This window comes from Clarias gariepinus, chromosome 24 (genome assembly GCF_024256425.1).
Source record: "Clarias gariepinus isolate MV-2021 ecotype Netherlands chromosome 24, CGAR_prim_01v2, whole genome shotgun sequence".
In the NCBI taxonomy this organism is placed as follows: Eukaryota; Metazoa; Chordata; class Actinopteri; order Siluriformes; family Clariidae; genus Clarias; species Clarias gariepinus.
This window is the reverse complement of record NC_071123.1, coordinates 2,858,390-2,876,364: the sequence shown is the minus strand read 5'-3', so window position 1 is coordinate 2,876,364 and position 17,975 is coordinate 2,858,390. Positions and strand designations below refer to the sequence as shown.

Sequence of the window (17,975 nt, the reverse complement as noted above, 5' to 3'; positions counted from 1 at the left end):
CAGGATCCAGCGCTAATGACTGCAAGCTGTTGGCGGGACAATCGCCGGCTGAACGGATGGATGGATAGATGAATAGAAGGAAGGACGGATGGATGAAGGTTGGTGGTTGTAGCAGGCAAGAGGGCTGCCCCAGTTTCCCTTTCCCTCCCACCCCTTTAAGATCCCCGTAGAAGGAATTCCTTTCTGGAAGTGGGAAGTCCTAAGTGAGCTGCTTTTCATGTACCCAAACTCTGTCCAGTTTTGTTCCCTGACAAATCTGGTGTGAAAGCTGTGCTTTGCTTGAAACAGGTCTTTTTTTTTTTTTTTGTAAATGTTATGCAACATTAAAGAACATCTTGATCCCAGAGTAATAGCTATTTCTGTAAGGGAAAAAACACCAGTATGGGAAACACCAATAAACTGGAGTTGCTAAAATTCTTTTTTCTTATTATTATTATTATTTGACCAAATTCATATTCGTTCAGAATTTAAATTTTATTCTGCCTGATTTTCTAGCATGCATTTTATTGGCTATTCATTTATTCATTTTTAGGGTGCAATGCAGGAGCCCTGGAATAAGAGGTCTTTATATCTCACTTGTATTTTACAGCACAGTGAAATTCTTGTCTTCTCATATCCTGGCTTGTTAGGAAGCTGGGGTCAGAGCAGAGGGTCAGCCACGATATGGGACCCCTGGAGAAGAGACTGTTGCTCAAGGGCCCAACAGTGGCAGATTGTCGGTTATGGGGCTTGAACCCCTGACCTTCTGATTAGTCACCACACCAAAGCTCTAACCGTTTGAGACACCAATGCCCTTGGATGGAGCATCAGTCAAAAGATACACAAATTTACACCTATGGTTAGTTTAGCCTTGACAGTCTATTTTAATATTTTTGGATGGTAGCAGACAACCTGTGCAAAACTGAGACACAAGGGGAACAAACGCAGACAGTAACCTGAGCTCAGGGTCAAACCAGGGATCCTAAGGCTGGGAGGCTGTTTCTATTTTCATTTAGAATTTTAATATGTATCTTTGGACTATTCTGCAATTACCATTGGGTAGCGCCTAAATAACCCTAGCAGTTACCTCATTCCATTTGACTATGGAAATCTATAAAGATGTATATGTGACTGTTAAATAGCCACAAGACGAACAATTTGATTATCTGTGAGAACTAGTATTTCGGTGGTACCCTATGAAAAGTTTTTGGAATTGCGGCCCAAAGCTAATGTCTCTTTACATTTCTACTGAAATGCAAGAAATCGCACGGTTCTCTCATTAATAGGTGTTGTGATTCCTGGTGAAGGAGACCCTGTTAATGTTAATTTCTTTTAAAAGTGTGTTGAAAGAGTCGTGGATCTGTAATTCCACAAGGCATTCCCAGGACCCCTTTGCATGCTCCTGCTCAGGGCCAGATGTGGCAGCTGGATTTCTACCCTGAGGTCAAGGTCAGAGAAACCATCTCAAATTTGCCACCCACAATCACAGGGTGATGGGGGCCGATAAAGACGCATGCTTAAAGGGCACTTATCATAACTTGGGGGAAAAATGCTGGCCAAGTATGGTTGGTGAAATCGGGTCAAGGTGAATTTATTTTTATTATTAATCAATTTCTCAAGGCTACTAATAAACTGCATTGGATTATGTAAAAGGAAAGAGATGACACCTAGACAGAGGAAATGCCACTCCGATGATTGGCAGCTGGCTTTGATATGTCTGCGACTCTTGCTCGTAATGCTTTCGCAAGTTACTTCTGGGAAGCCTCCTCCTCCCGAATATGGTTCTACTCTCTTGGGTTGTGACAAACACCATTCCTTCTGGACTAACTTTCCCTTTTTGGACCCCTGTCCATATCTTGCCTGCTTTTGAAAGCTGCTTTTGTTTAAGCAGTCCAGCACCCTTTTGCTTAGCTTTGCCTCAGATTTCACCTCTTATTATTCAAGAATTGCTTGATCCCTGCTTGGATCGATCTATCAGAATCTGACCTCTGGCTTGCCTTGGAGAGGTGATTATAATGCATAAAAAGTTGTATTGGATTCCTACAGTTTTAAATACACTGGGGTTTGTTACCTTTTGTTTTTGTAAGGAACACACTTTGGGATGTGCTGTTAAGGAAAAATAATCAAAAAGGTAATTTAAAAGTAGTTTTTTTTTTATCTTCCTCCTGTTTTTTTTTTTTTTTTTAAACATTTATAATAAGGTAATCCTAAGGAACACATGGCTGGTGTGAAAGAAAGGAAAAAAAAGGAGATTTTAAACATCTTGTAGAAAGCTGCAACTTATCATTGATCTATCATCTATTGTGGAAAAGATGCACTATTCTAAATTAATTATTAATAAAAGCATAATGAAGCAACATTAATAAAAATTAATCTACCATCAGATCAGAACCATGGTGTTATGAAAAATAGTTAAATTCTAATTTTAATAATTCTTAAAAAAAAATAAATTCTGCGAAGATGGAAATGGAATGAATCCTCTCGACAGGATGTTTACGCACTCAGCCAGCGGCGGCGACTGTGTTGAGTGTGGTGCGAGTTGCACATGTGGTCCTTGCTTTAAGTGATGGGGTCAAAAAGCAGCTGAGGCTTTTCCCTCAGGGGTTTGACATTACAGCAGCTGGTGTCCATGACACTCTGCCAACGTTAAGAGTGCTTGGATACCATCAAGGTAGAAAGTTTTCCCAGTAGGCCGGAGCCATGATCGGACTGCCTGCTTTACGTCTGAAACGTTGGCCTCCCAGGAACTCCTTTATATGCCCACAGATGTACAAATGGCTTGGAGAGAGAGGTCAGGACTGTATGGAGGATGTGGCAACAACTCCCTGTACTGTGCATGTTGATGACGAGTTATCCGTTGATTTTCAAGGGTCAGACGTTCCACTCACTGCATGTTCACAGGAACAACTGCAGTGGGCTTCAAGCCACATCGGCCAGGATTGTCATTCACAGATATATGGCCTTCTTTAAAACGTTTGCAATGTTCATGTGTCTCATCACCGTACTGTGCTTGAACTTTTGTGTAAATGTCAATCGCTTTTATGCCTTCATTCACAAGAAGTTTCATCACAAGTTCTGGGTTTAATCAAACGCCCCTCACACTTTAATAGTGATTTTCCACCAAACCACATTACTGCAAATTCAAACTCAGGATTATTCATATTTCTGGATGATTGCGAAAGTATGAGGAGTTTCTCTGGAGGTTATCTGGTTTCGATTAGTGATCTGTACATGTAGTGAAATAGTACCGAAATGAAAGCTTATTTTGAAATGAAACCATGGATGACCACATCCGAATGTCCTAGTGGTACTATAAATAAAATGATAAATAAATTAGAATCATGCAATTTAGGTGTTCTCAAACAATAAAAATTGAGTGCAAATTATTAATATTTCTTCATGTAGTGCAAATTTTAAGTGCAAATCATTAATATTTCTTCTGTTTGATTTGTTTAAGCCTCTAGAAGCACACTTTAGGACCTGTAGAAATTGTTGCTTAAATTAAAGCATTGCATTTTGGTAAAATCTTAAGAGGCAAAAAAATCTGTAGTGTCCGTAACCATGTTAAATTCACGGTGCAATATCTTAACAATTTTACATTTCAGAATAATACACTTTTTCAGGTTTATGTCTTTTCATGTGAAATCTAAATTGGCCAATTTTTATCTGAATGACAATTAAGATCATTGAAATATTTGAATAATGATAATAAAAAAGGTCAGGGCATGAAATTGCACTTAGCAAAAGTGTTTTTTTTATTAGATAAAAATATAAATGTTTATGCATATTTACACAAATGAATTATGGATCGGGAAATGAGAAGTATTAAATATAATAAAACATGATATTATATGATAATATCTGAAAGTTTACTTTTTCACCTAGGTACGACACTTTTTAGCATCTACAGTATAGAATCAGCTAATTTGATGAGGATTTGATGTGCTAATAATTCTTTGTTTATCCATGGACTTGTGTGGCATTTATCAGTGTTAATCCATGACTCGTTCAAATGATATAACCCTTCTCTCCCTGCAGGTGATCTTTTTTCCATCATCATGTGATGCGCAGACCGATTGCGCCTGCCGGGACCCCAGAGCTCTGGAAAACAGGAAGGAAGAGCATATGTACTCTGAGGGCTGAGAGAAAGAGCGCAGCCATGGAAAGCCCAGCAACAGACTGGGTTCAAGCAAGATATTCTTCCAGATATGCTGCTTTACAAGTGTACCTCTCCTGTCTCGTCTCACTCCTCCATGTCAACGTGTCTTCTTGCTATCGTCCGTCACATCTTGGAAGATCTACCCATCTCCAGCTCTTTGGGAAGGAAAAAAAATGAAAGATAGGAAAACAAAAAGAGAAGACAGGTGTGGGTATGAGAATATACCCATGTGTAGTAAAAAAGGAATGCTTTTCTTTTAGCGGGCTTGAAAAAAAAAAGATAGATACTGGTTAGCATGCCTATCTGTGCCAGCTTTCAGGGTTCACATCTATTTTGCTGAAGTTTGTTGGCGGTAAAAGGAAACTTTTTGACAAAATTTGTAGTCTTGACATCTTAAGGGCTGTGATTATTATTATTATTATAATTATTTTTTAATTATTAGGATTATGTAATAGCTTTTTATATGGAGTTACGAGAGCGGGCAAAATATGTCCTACAGTACGTAAAAGTAAAGATTTGTCCTGGAAATTTGTTCCTGCATCAGCAAACCAAAGGTGGGGAAAAAAGTAGCCCATGTAACATCTTGAAGTGTTTCCGGGGGCCATTTCAGAGTCTGGTTCTGATTCCTGAGGTTCTGAAATGTGTGAAAAATAAACAAAACTGATAATAACGCAAGTTTGAAAATGTTGGTAGTTACAAAAAATAATAATAATCATCAGCAATTATCGAATCCCAAACTAGTTACTCTGTCAACTTTACTTAACAGTCAATATATATATATATGCAATGAGGTATGTTAATGCTACAATTAATAGCAGCTAATATTTAGCAGGTTTATAAGACAGCATTTGTTTTAAGATCAAACCAAAACCAAGATGAAGGTGATTTTCCCATGTTAGCATAGCATCAGTTAATATTGCTGCTACTCCTGCTGCTACTTTGCCATCATGACCAATGTTTTTTTTTAGTATGGAGCTGGAGTTAAGACTGCCTTAATAGTTACCTCAAGATGCCAGTCTCATCCAGCAGTCCGGAAGAAAAGAAAAATGACCATAAGAATGTCAATTAGCATGTTCGGCAGTAATACCAGCGCTTACCTGAAATTATACAAATTTGCCAACTTAACATTGATCTTTTTTCTTTAACTTTCCGCCATAGATAGTAGGTCAAAGATTTAACATATTGTCCATGGTGTATTAGCATACTTGTGCCAAATTTACTAAACCAGCACTTCTCAAATAGCGGTCCATTTACCACAGCCCTGCCGTTATTATATTTATTATAAAGATCTTATAGTTATTAGTGAGTTTGAATCAATGGGTCTCTTGAATTCAATCCAAACCTCAGCCTCTGAATAACATCTGCAGGTATCTAATGTGATCTGTTTAGTGAAAGATCAGAAATACGTAGCTTTCAAATTGCTGCTCAAAAGAAAAGTGCTATCGCTCCTCTTCCACATACATGAGCTAACAGACATACATGATTACTTAGCACTGTTTTAATGACTCGGGAACCAATGAACTGATGATCTTGTGACCATTCTAGACTGAAGGTTTTGTATACCAATTTGTATACCAAGCAGTGATCAGTTGTGGCAGCTTGAAACCTGTGCAGCTTCTGCTCAGCTTTTAGCACTCCCTAAAATTAGCAGACCGGTACAATTTAATGCTGTTGTTGGTGGTTTGTTCCAACTGCTCATCTCAAAGTGTAACCCAACAGACCATACAATCTGTCAGATACCCTTCCTGATCCAACCCTCCCATTTTATTCAGGCTTGGGACTAGCACTGTATCCGATGGCTGGGGTTTGGGTATTGGCTAGGGATTGAACCTGGGTCTTCTGCATGGCAGGTGAAACACCTACCAAAGATCCTCGTTGCCCAACAGTACGATTTAATACCTGTGTTTAAAAAAAGTTGAACGTCCTTTAACTTCCTGCTTCCACGCCCTGCATCTAAAAACCGTGTTCCTTAAGCACTGTACTGTATTCTGGCCAATGGTACCTGCATACGGACCTAAATACAAAACTTCACGAAATACATGGATGAAAGCGGCACAGATTCATTAGGCATAGCAAACCAAGGAAGTCATTCGATGTGAATGTCATTGTAAATACTTCATAGAGGCTTATCAAGACGGTGATTGTTTTTCGTAGCGCTTCTATTAGTCTGGGGAAAAAAAATGTCAGTTTTCCTTCATTTATATTTCTTAAAAAAAGAGAAAAGAAGAGCAAAAAAAAAAAAACACTTTATGTATTGGTAATCAGTATTTGTATTAATGACCTCAGATACTGCACTTTTGAGTAGCCATTAAAGGGAAAAGACTCCAACCTTTTAGAAAGAAAACGCTGCTATTGTAAGACATTGCATTTAAAACAAAACAAACAAAAAAAGGTATCAGATATGGTATTGTGATATTCCTCTCTTTGTGGTTATTGTGTTTCACCTGATTTTAGCTGTTGAATGGGACGAAACTCATTGTATGTTAGATTCATGTGCCTCGTCTGGAACTGCGAAACTGGCTTCAAAATCCAAGTGTATTGTTTAAAGAAGGATTTGCATCTTAAAATATTGTATCGTATTTGTTGTATATGCATTGTTTTTTCATGTGTTTGATGGTATTAGCCATTGACACAAAGACTTGTGGAATATTGAAGGATTTTTTTTTTTGTTTTTTTTTAATGAAGGAACTACAAAGAACAAGAAAAAGCACCAAAAAAAAAAAAAAAGGAAATATATCACTGAAGAAAAGCCAGTTTATTGAAAATATATTATACCGAGAGTGGACAAGAAATATTATAGAGATTTTGGTTTGTTCTATAGTCCTAAAAGAGGATTTATTATGTTATTATTACAGTGATATGTTATTGTAATGTGTATGGACCATTTTTATTGCTTTCAAAGCAAAACTCATCAGCAATCATTACACAACGGCAATTTTCCATGAACAGGACTTCAGGTTGACAGCTGGGAGAGCCAAAGCTTCGTCTTTACACGTGTTCTCGTCTACCGTTTAGGAGGTGTGATCGACCGGTTTCCTGCTTCCTCGTGTTTTTTTTTTTTTTTCCAGAACAAGACTAAACTCAGAACCATGTTGTCGCTTTACACTCTGCTTCTCCCTACCTTTCTAGAAAAACGGACGCAGTCTCTAAAGCCATATATGTTGATGTTTCCGACGGGATGCTCGACTCTGCTGTACACACCACGGGATCTCTGTCTGTACCTCATGCCTGTAGTGTTTGCTGCTTCTATGTGTATTTTTTTTTTTGGTTTGTTTGTTTTGTTTAGGTTTTTTTTTTTTTGGTATTCTTGTGATTTATGTCTCTCGGCAATATGTTACGGTGTACATAGTAGAACTATTTATTGAGAGTGTTATACTTTTTTTAAGTTATATTTTTAATGTTCATGTAAGTTATTTTTACATTGGTCTTATAAACGGAAAAATATAAAAAGGACTTTTGTTTGGAGGGCTCTGATTTCTCTCGAATACAATTGTTTTAATTTCTGAAGCTCACAAAATGAAAAAGGAACGAAAACAAAAAGGACAGTTTGTGAAGCCTCTTATTCAACGTTGGTCATTTATTTGGTATTAGATTCATGCATGGAATAAAAATTAATAATTGAATAAAAGCAAATTAGCAACAGTGACCAGGAGTGACTTATAAATTTCTTAGAGGTTCATGAGTGCATTCGGTAATATATAGTTACCAAGTTATTAGTTACAAGATCTTATAAATTGACAAAGTTTCGGATTCCTTAAAATATACAGTACATACAGTACTCTGCAAATGTCTTGACCCCCTCTTCTCATTTCTTCATATTTCACTTCCAAAGAGCCAGACTTTCTTGTATTTTTAATGAGGAATAGCTCTCCAATCTTTCCAAAGTACTTTTTTTGGCTCTCATTTTTCCAGTCCCTGAACAGTTTCAGAGGAGTGTTTTTTGTTTGTTAAGCCATACACTGACCTATGAATCATTCAAACATTTAACTTAAGGCATGACACAGTGAGAAACAGGTACAGATGATGACAGATGAGCCGCCGGTGATTAGTGTACTGCTGATGCTGAATGCTGAGTGGTTGGAAGAGACGAGAGGGGAAATGAGGTTGCTGTTGAGGTTGTTACATAAACAACTTTACTTTCATATTGTATCCTTAGACACTTTAAAACTTTTGCATTAAATAAAGTTGTACATCATTAAATTGATCGTTTAATTGAATAATTTTAATGCCGCATATGCTTAAAGCTGGCTGCTTTTCATTTTCTATAATAATGATAGTAATAATAATAATAAATTAGTCAGGTTATAAACTGCCATGTGATACAGCAGGTTTAAGCATCTGATGAGATTTTAATTATAGATCTATGGAATATAATTAAATTCAAAAGAAACAATTTAAATAAAATGGATTTTTGATTAAAATCCTTTAAGCTCAGACAGATTTCTTTTCTTTTTTTGGGGGGGATGAAAGGTGTGTGCCAAATGAGAAGATGGAAATGTAAAACCACGCAACCTGCAGCAAGAAAGTGAAACGGTATCGTTAGGCATAAAATGCTAAATGTACAAAAATGTGACAGGATTTCTATCAAAATTTAAAAGGAAGGTCTGAATGCTTGTAAAACTCAGTGTGAGAGAGAGAAAACACTGGCAGTACCAGGTGTAGGAGGCCCGAGAGGGCAGCGCAGGTGGGATAAATGGCTGCGTTGCTCCTTCGAGTCCGCTGCCATGTTTGTCCAGGTGTCAAAATGTGTATACACACGCACACACACTTTTACTTACGCACATGCACACACACACACACACACACACATAATTACGCACTAGAACTCAAGTCTGACAGACGTCTTTCCTGCATGAGTCACAGTTTCTCTGCAGCTCCTGATGCGACTCCTTGGTCTTCAAAGCAAAAGCTTTTTAGGATTTATTTATTTTACCTGCTCAGTGATGATTTTTAAACCTCCATTAGAGATGTTTGCATGATTAAAATACAAACTAACGAAATCCTGGCAGGTTCGCTACAATTCCAGTTCCCTTGCTTTTGGCAGATTTATCTGAAAATAGTGTAAATAGTGACGTATTGAGGTGTATAGGTTTTCATGTGTCTATGCTGCAAGCCTCAGCAAAATTCGCACAGACACACATCATCCCTCTAATGAACATACAATACTGAAATAAAAGTTCACATTACATGTATAACATTAAGCCATCGCACCTTTGTGATGTTTAATCAGCTCTGTATTCCTCCTCTCTGCTCTATCATGTACATTTATTTAAAGGCCACATAACATTTATTTACCTTTTCCAAACTATCCAATCGTTCCGAGCTTGGATCATTGCCGAACGTTCCTGATAAACCATGTTTTTAGTTAATTGATTAAAAAAGTTGCATTAATGTGTTATTTTTCTGTTATGTGTCATGCATATTAAAACAGTGGTTAACTATAAAGCAACTGTTAACTGCATGTTTTTGTACATTGTGAATGCATTTAAAACTGAATGAAAAAAACAACAAGGAATGACGGATGGATGGATGGATGGATGGATGGATGGATGGATAACTTCCTCTTCAGCAAACTCCAGGACTGAGCTATACAATCCTAGAATGTTTTCGGTTAGGAAAACCTGTAGGTCTTTTTCTAAAACCCTTAATTGTTTCCCTAGACTGACAACTAATCACCTCTTTTAATAATCTCTTGTTTTAAAAGTGCACTAAGTGCCCAACTGGTAAATGCCCCAGTTCTTGTATTCCAAAGAAAATAATAAGCAATACCTTACTTCTACCATACAGTACCCTTGCTCTGCTAATGCATACATACTGTACGTAAAAAGGGTTCTTAAAAATAAGTATACGCTGATTGGATGAGAGACATTTCACAAATGGTGATAAAAGACTGTAACAGCACTTATATGTTTCCATCTGCATCCCAGGTTTTCTAATACCTTTTAAGGACACAAGAGAGCAACTGCTTGCACACTTGTCATCATGCTGTAGTGATGAATACTGCAAAGAAGGTGACACTGCCAGATGAGTGAAAAGGCAGATGATCAACTTTGTGAAGACAGAGACCTCTTCTCCTAAGTCAGGAGCCAATATGGGCTGGGTACAGGAGTCCTCCTTTTTGTTGTCTTCCTAGGATGTTACTGGGAAGGCCACTATGTTGGCCGTATCCGTGTGCTTTGCAGAGTTCACCATTTCTTTGGACTCCTGCTAAAACTGGGCATCAGATTCTGTTCTGTCTCGAATGCAACCACAGGGGAGTTATCGGATCAGTCGTGGTCCGGGTTAATAATGACTGCCACCGGTGCTGTTGACCTACAGGCTGCTGGTGGAAATTGGGTTACTATTGGTCTACAAAGGATAGGAGAAGGGTGAGTTTGTAGGCAGAAAGAGAAGAGGAAAGGCAAGAGTTTAGAAGTGACAGTAGGGACTTTTAATGTTGGGACAATGACAAGGTACAAGGAAGGCAAAAGAGTTGGTTGACATGAGGCAGAGAAGGAAGGTGGATATACTGTGTGTCCAGGAGATCAGGTTGAAAGGTAGCAAGGCTAGGAGCTTAGGAGCAGGGTTTAAGTTGTTTTACCATAATGTGGATAGGAAAAGAAATGGGGTAGGAGTTGTCTTGAAAGAGGAGTTTGTAAGGAATGTTCTAGAGGTGAAAAGAATATCAGACAGGTTGATGAGTCTGAACCTGGAAATTGATAGAGTGGTGTGCAGGGTTGTTAGTCCTTATGCCCCACAGGTAGAATGTAAGTTAGAAGAGAAGGAGAAATTCTGGAATGAGTTAGATAAAGTGATGCAGAGCATCCCCAGAGGTGAGAGAGTGGTGATTGGTGCAGATTTTAATGGACATGTTGGGGAAGGTAACAGAGGTGATGAGAATGTGATGGATGGGTTTGGTCTTTTAAGACAGGAATGTAGAAGGACAGATGGTGGGGGACTTTGCAAAGAGGATGGAAATGGCTGTAGTAAATACTTTCTTCCAGAAGAGGCAGGAACATAGGGTGACATATAAGAGTGGAAGCAGAAGCACTCAGGTGGACTACATCTTGTGTCGACGTTGTAATCTGAAGGAGATCAGTGACTGCAAAGTGTTGGTAGAGAAAAGGGAAGCAAGACAACACTGGATGGTGGTGTGTAAAATGACCTTGGTGAAAGAGGACAAAGGCAGAGCAGAGGAAAAGTGGTGGAATTGAAAAAGGAAGAACGTTAAGCAGTTTTTTAGGGCAGAGTTAAGACAGGCTCTGGGTTGTCAGGAGGTGCTCCCAGTTGACTGAACAACTACTGCTAAGGTGATCAGGGAGACAGGTAGAAGGGAGCTTGGTGTATCATCAGGAAAGAAAAAAAGTGGACAAGGAGACTTGGTGGTGAAACAAGGAAGTCCAGGAGTGTATACAGGAAAAGATCCTAGCTAAGAATAAGTGGGACACTGATAGGACTGAAAAGAGTAAACAGAAGTACAGGGAGAAGCAGCGTAAGGTGAATGTAGAGGTGGCAAAGGCCAAACAAAGAGCATATGAGGACTTGTATGCTAGGTTGGACAGTAAGTAGGGAAAGGTAGATCGGTACAGGTTGGTGAGGCAAAGAGATAGAGATGGGAATGATGTGCAGCATGTTAGTGTGACTAAAGATAGGGATGAAAATGTACTGACAGGTGCCATGAGGGTGATGGGAAGATGTAAGGAGTACTTTGAAAAGTTGATGAATAAGGAAAATGAAAGAGAACAAAGAATAGAAGACGTGACTGTTGTCGAGCAGGAAGTAGCAAAAATCAGTAAGAGTGAGGTGAGGAGGGCATAAAAGAGGATGAGAAGTGGAAAGGCTGTTGTTTCTGATGACATACCTATTGAGGTATGGAAGTGCTTAGAAGAGGTTGCAGTAGAGTTTCTGACTAGTCTGTTTAACAAGATTTTGGAGAGTGAGGGAATCCCAGAGGAATAGAAAAGAAATGTATTAGTGCCGATCTTCAAGCACAAGGAGGATGTGCAAAACTGTGGCAACTACAGAGGAATAAAGTTGATAAGCCATACAATGAAGCTTTCGGAAAGAGGTGGAGGTGAAAGTGGGTCTGCATCAAGGATCGGCTCTAAGCCCCTACTTGTTTTCTATGGTGATGGACAGAATGACAGATGAGGTTAGACAGGAGTCTCCATGGACAATTATGTTTGCAGATGACATTGTGCTTTGTAGTAAGAGCAGGGAACAGATGGAGGAAAATCTAGGGAGATGGAGGTACGCTCTGGAAAGCAGTATAAAGGTGATGAAGGTTAGCCATAGCAAGACAGAATAAATGGTTGTGAATGAGAGGAACTTAAGTGAAACAGTAAGGCTCTAGGGAGCAGAGGTAAAGAGGGTGCAGGACTTTAAGTACTTAGGGTCAACGGTCCAGATCAATGGAGATTGTGGAAAGAAGGTGAAGAGGCGGGTACAGGCAGGTTGGAATGGGTGGAGAAATGTGTCAGGTGTGTTATGTGACAAAAGAGTATTAGCAAGAGTAAAAGGAAAAGTGTTCAAGACAGTGGTCAGACCAGCCAGCTCTATGGCTTAGAGACCGTGGCACTGAAGAAAAGACAAGAGGCAGAGTTGGAGGTAGCAGAGATGGAAATGTTAAGGTTCTCTTTGGAAGTGACAAGGATAGATACAGTAGGATCAAGAATCAGTTCATCAGAGGGACAACCCATGTTAGATGTTTTGGAGATAAAATCAGAGAGGCCAGATTGAGGTGGTTTGAACATGTTCAGAGGAGAGATTGTGAGCATATTGGTAGAAGGATGCTAAGGTTGAAACTGCCAGCCAGGAGGTCTAAAGGAAGACCAAAGAGGAGATTAATGGATGCAGTGAGAGGATATGAAGTTAGTTGGGAGGAGGGCAAAGAAAGCAGAGGATAGGGTTAGGTTAAGGAAGATGATTCGCTGTGGCAACCCCTGAAATAGATTAGCTGAAAGACAAAGAAGAAGATTCTGTTCTGTCTTCTGCTAGATCATCATTGCTGGGGAGCCTGTCTCATGGGCCTCTGCTGAAAACATGCATGGAATATGGCATGGCAGGCCACCCTGTCAACCCCCATCTGACACTTTGAAGAAAAGTTTCTATGTTGACCTTAACTGGGAAGGACCTCCCCTGGGAAGGTTGCCATGTTGGACTCAACCCTGAGCTAGGAAATGGAAGTCCTCTCTATATATACAGAAAGTTTATGTATATGTATATTTACCATTTTTTTCTTCACTGCATGCGGTAGAAAAAAGTAGTTCTAAAGAGCTTATTGGATAGTTTTAGGTAATGGGCCTCCAAAAATGGTTTCACTTGGAAACTGCATGGTTGGTGGGATTTACATAAAATCTTCTGTCCTGTCCCATCCTTTTCTTTCCTAAGGATCACTTAGGACAGAAACCCTTTTTAAAATTAAGAAGGTTTTTTTTGTGTTAATTCTAGAAATAAAAAAATATATCTGCTTTTAAACTTAGGATCTTTTATAAAAAAAGATTTATCAGTGGAACAGATCAGATTCTATTAGTAAATCTGTGGATCAGTAATGATGGAGGCCCAGGGTGTATTGTACACTATACAATATCCCACAGTTACATAGTATACACATCCAAATGTGTTCTCTACTCATTTCACCCTAATGATGTTCTATATTCAGACCAGTCCATGTCACGATCAGGACAGCTCGACCCACTCACACATTCTTCAGGAACACTTTGTAAAATAGTGCTAGATAGATAAGCATTATAGGAATGCGAAATGTTAACCTAGGCACTAAATCTCACTTCCACACAAAGTCACCATTGAGAAAGAACACTTGTAGGAATTTTCAATAGTACTATTACTACCATGAATAACTTATGATTCCACACTGGTGGTAAATTTTCAAGTGTGGTTTGTCATATGGTGTTGCTATAAGTGCATTTCTATAGTGACACGGCTCATTCACTCCATATGATTAAATGCTATACACGAATATACAATATGTGTATAGTCTGCTTAGCCATTACAATAAAGACATTAACATCGTGACAAGCTTTGGGCTTCCTTGTGCCTTGGGCAGCTCTGGCACATCAGGACGTGGCTCAGCAGGGCCTCTGGGGGCTTAGTGTGGTACCAGTTCGGATTGGAATGGGGATCTGGGGAGTTTTTGGGCCGCATCAGTGGCCTTGGGCACTTTGCCTGCTTGGCCCTATGCATGGCGGGTTGTGATGTATTGTTTGTTCTGTTGTTTTTTTATTGTGGCCAGCATTTACTCTTTTCTTCGATTTGTGCTGCATTGGCTTTTTTGTGGTATCGGTCCAGAGGGGCTGGCCTTTGGGTTCGGCGTGCCTGGGTTTGCCCTGGGTGCCTACGATCCTCTTACCAGTTACTGGTATATAGTTAATAATTCATGTTAATGTGTTAATGTTATGGTTGATCAATGTACTGCTGCCAGATGTTCATCTTGCTCCTAAACCTTAGCAAGGCAAAGAAATTGACAGGAGAGAATGCACCAGCCACTTGTGATCAATAAAACCCCAGTGGAGAAAACGGGCAGTTTCCCGAGCATCTATTTTCACACTGTCACATCAACACTTTGGTAAAGAAGGCATGTTAGTGTCTTAACCACCTTAGGTATTTGAAGGACTTGGAAAACACCACAGGCTGTTTTGGGAACAGAACCAAACAGAACAGGCAGACTCTAAAGAGCCTTGTGTGATCAGCTGAGCCTATCATCCACACGCAGCTCCCTGACCTGCATGCTAGTGAGGTCCATAATTGTTAGAACAAAAAAAAGTGTTTTTCCATTTGGTCTCTGAAAAGTCAAGACTTGAATCTACCTCAGCTTTATTTCAAGAGGTTTGACAAACGTGTAAAACTCTGCACAAGAAAGCCCAGCAATGTCTCTTCTTTCTAAGAAGGCTGAGAAAGGCCCAGCATCAAACATCGATTCTCAACATACTGTATTGTATTTTATTACATCATGGTCTTTCTTCCCTCTAGCAAAGACATCTACACGCGTTGCATCCACAAAGCTACGAGTATTATGCCTGATCAGACACACCCATCACACTCATTCTTCACCCTCTGGAGTCAGCTGGAAAAAGGTACCAAAACATTCGGGCACTCACCTTCCAAATGTGTAACAGCTTCTTTATTACCAGAGTATTGGCTTGTGTCATGTCATGTTTTTTGTCGTGTTGTTGCTCTTGTTTGCACATTCGCACGTGCACTTTACGTTCTCTTTTTGTATAGTGATTGTTTTTTTGTAAATTTATACTGTTAATCTGTTTTGTCTCAGCTAGTCAGCTAATTAAGTGTCTTAGTTAGCTAGTTTCTGTTAGTTTATGTTGTTAATTTATGTTGTTTGTATGTAGCACCTTGGTCCTGGAGGAACATTGTTTCGTTTCACTGCGCACCTAACTGTATATGGATGAAATGACAATAAAAGACTACTTGACTTGACTTTTAATTGAATTAACCATTCAGGAATTACAGGCATTTTCAGTTCTTGCCAGGCTTTTACTGCAGCTGCTGCTTGTTTCTGGGTCTTGTTGCCTTCAGTCTTGTTTCCAGTATGTGAAGAGCATGCTTTATTGTGTTGAGATTAGGTTACTGATCTGGCCAGTGAGAATATTATATTTCTTTGCCTTGAGAAACTCTTGAGTAGCTTTCACTGTATGTTTTGGATCATTATGAAGCAATATGAAGCTGTGCCCTATCGGTTTTGCAGCATTTGGCTGAATCTGAGCAGAGAGTATAGCCCTACGCACTTTAGAACTTATCCTGCTACTTTTATCAGGTCTCGGTGATACATGCCTAAGCCCTCCACATGTCTGATTGGGATGCTTTGGAACATGAGCTGTTCCTCTCCTTCTCCATACGCTTCTCTTCCCATCATTCTTTTACAAGTTACCTTTAATTTCATCAGTCCAGGGAATCATTCACAGTCTAGTATGGCCTTTCTGTTCTGTTACTAGTTGTTTGTTGTGAAGCAGCTGAATTCATGAAGCCGTCTTTAATGAATGTAGACTGTGAAAATGACACAACTACCTCCTTAAGAGTGTTCTTGAATAGCCTAGATGTTGTGAAAGGGTTCTTCTTTACCCTGGACAGAATTCTGCAGTCTGCTTTACTTTAGTGGTCTTCCAGGCCTTGCCAGTTAATTCCTTCTTGTTAATGTTTGGAAATGTTCCAACTGTTGTATTGGTCCCTACCAATGTTTTTGCAATCTCTTGATGGGTTTATTTTGTTTTATAAACCTAACGATGGCCTAATTCACTTGCATAGGCACTTCTTTGGACCTCATGTAGAGAGTTGCAGATGTAACACTCAGAACCACCTTCAGGCCACATCTGGCCATGCAACTGCTTGTTAGCCATTTATCCCATTATTTATGAGCTCCACAAAATGTGTGTGTGTGTGCACGTATGTTAGTTTGTGTTCATGAAAATAGCTATAATTCCCCAATGGTTTATACCCAAACTACATTTGGCAAAACTCTTAAATTGCAAGTGAAAGTCTTGATTTTTCCAACATCTTGCGCATTTCAGATTTGGAAAAATCTTGTTTCCCATTACTTTTCTAAAATGACAAAGTTTTATGTCCATATTTATAAATATTCATTTGTTAATTGAGTAAAATTTTATTTTATTTGGATAATGCTTTTTAACAACCATAATTTCAAAAAAGCTTCACAGAATTAGAAAATAATGGATATAAATTAGGAAAAAAAAATGAAAGGAAAAAAGTATAAACTATTCCTGTTCATTACACATTAAATTATATGTATATTAAAAGTAATACTTACACTAAGAATAATGTGTAAAGTATTTTTAGAATCATTTTATTTTAGTGTCGATTATTAAAGGGTCCGGCTATCTGGCGCATTTAGTAAACAATACTTTCCATCCTGGAAATACCTCTCGTTTCTGAGTCGGGTACTCTCGAGGTTGGGTTGCCAGCTTGATGCCTGGTTGTATCTGAGCTCTTGGTGGTGAAGGATCTCGCTCACAGGTTCAAGAATGGCAGTGTCGGGGCCTGGCAGTGGAGATCGAGAGAAGCTACAGAATACAAATTCAACACAGTCATTTTCCACTTGTGCTGGCACAGCTGTAAACAGATTTCACTCCAGCCCTGGACTCCACTAGACCTCTGAAGGTGAGATGTGGTATCTGGCACTAAGATGTTAGCAGGAGATCTTTTAAGTCCTGTAAGTTGGGGAGTGGGGCCTCCATGTTGTCCAGGACATCCCACAGTTGCTCAATCAGTTTGAGATGTGGAGAATTTGGAAGCCAAGACAAGACTGTAGACTCTTTGTCATGTTCTAGAACTGCCATCAGGGAACAATGTTACCATGAAGGCGTGTACCTGGTCAGCAACAGTTTATATGCAGCAAGCTGTGATGCTCTATGTGTCCTGATGTCTTTCTATCATAGTCAGCAAAGTTCTTCAGACATTTATGCTCCAATAGCATTTCTTCTTTCTTTTTTTTTTTTTTTGAAGAAACTGAAGATAAAGAATTGTAAAATAAACTAAGCAAATGTTTTATATTTCAGGTTCTTTAAACGGCTTGGATGACAGCTTTGCACACACTTGGCAATCTCTCAACCATCTTCATGAGGTCGTCACCTGGAATGCTTGTCTTGAAGGAGTTCCCATACTTGTTGCCTGCAAAAATTGTGCAAAGCTCCCATCAAGGTGAATGATAGCTACTTTGAGAAATCTTAAATATGCAATATTTTTATTATATATTTTTTTAGGACAGAATTCCATCAGTATTATTTCATAATTTTATAATGTTGTTCTACAATGTAGAAAAATCCTGTAATGCTAGTAAAGTATTAGGCATACAAACTTTTGACTAGTGCTG

General features: G+C 39.0%; 1 protein-coding gene across 2 annotated transcripts in view; it reads left to right on the top strand.

Moving 5' to 3' along the window:
* The window catches only part of pappaa (pregnancy-associated plasma protein A, pappalysin 1a), a 93,247-nt gene extending 85,474 nt beyond the window's left edge, over nt 1–7,773 (top strand). For both annotated transcript variants that reach the window (XM_053485794.1, XM_053485793.1), the window contains exon 23: nt 4,018–7,773. In XM_053485794.1, coding sequence (XP_053341769.1) covers nt 4,018–4,122 — 105 coding nt within the window. In that variant the 3' untranslated portion in view covers nt 4,123–7,773. The remainder of the gene's footprint in view (nt 1–4,017) is intronic.
* Nucleotides 7,774–17,975: the final 10,202 nt, after the last annotated feature.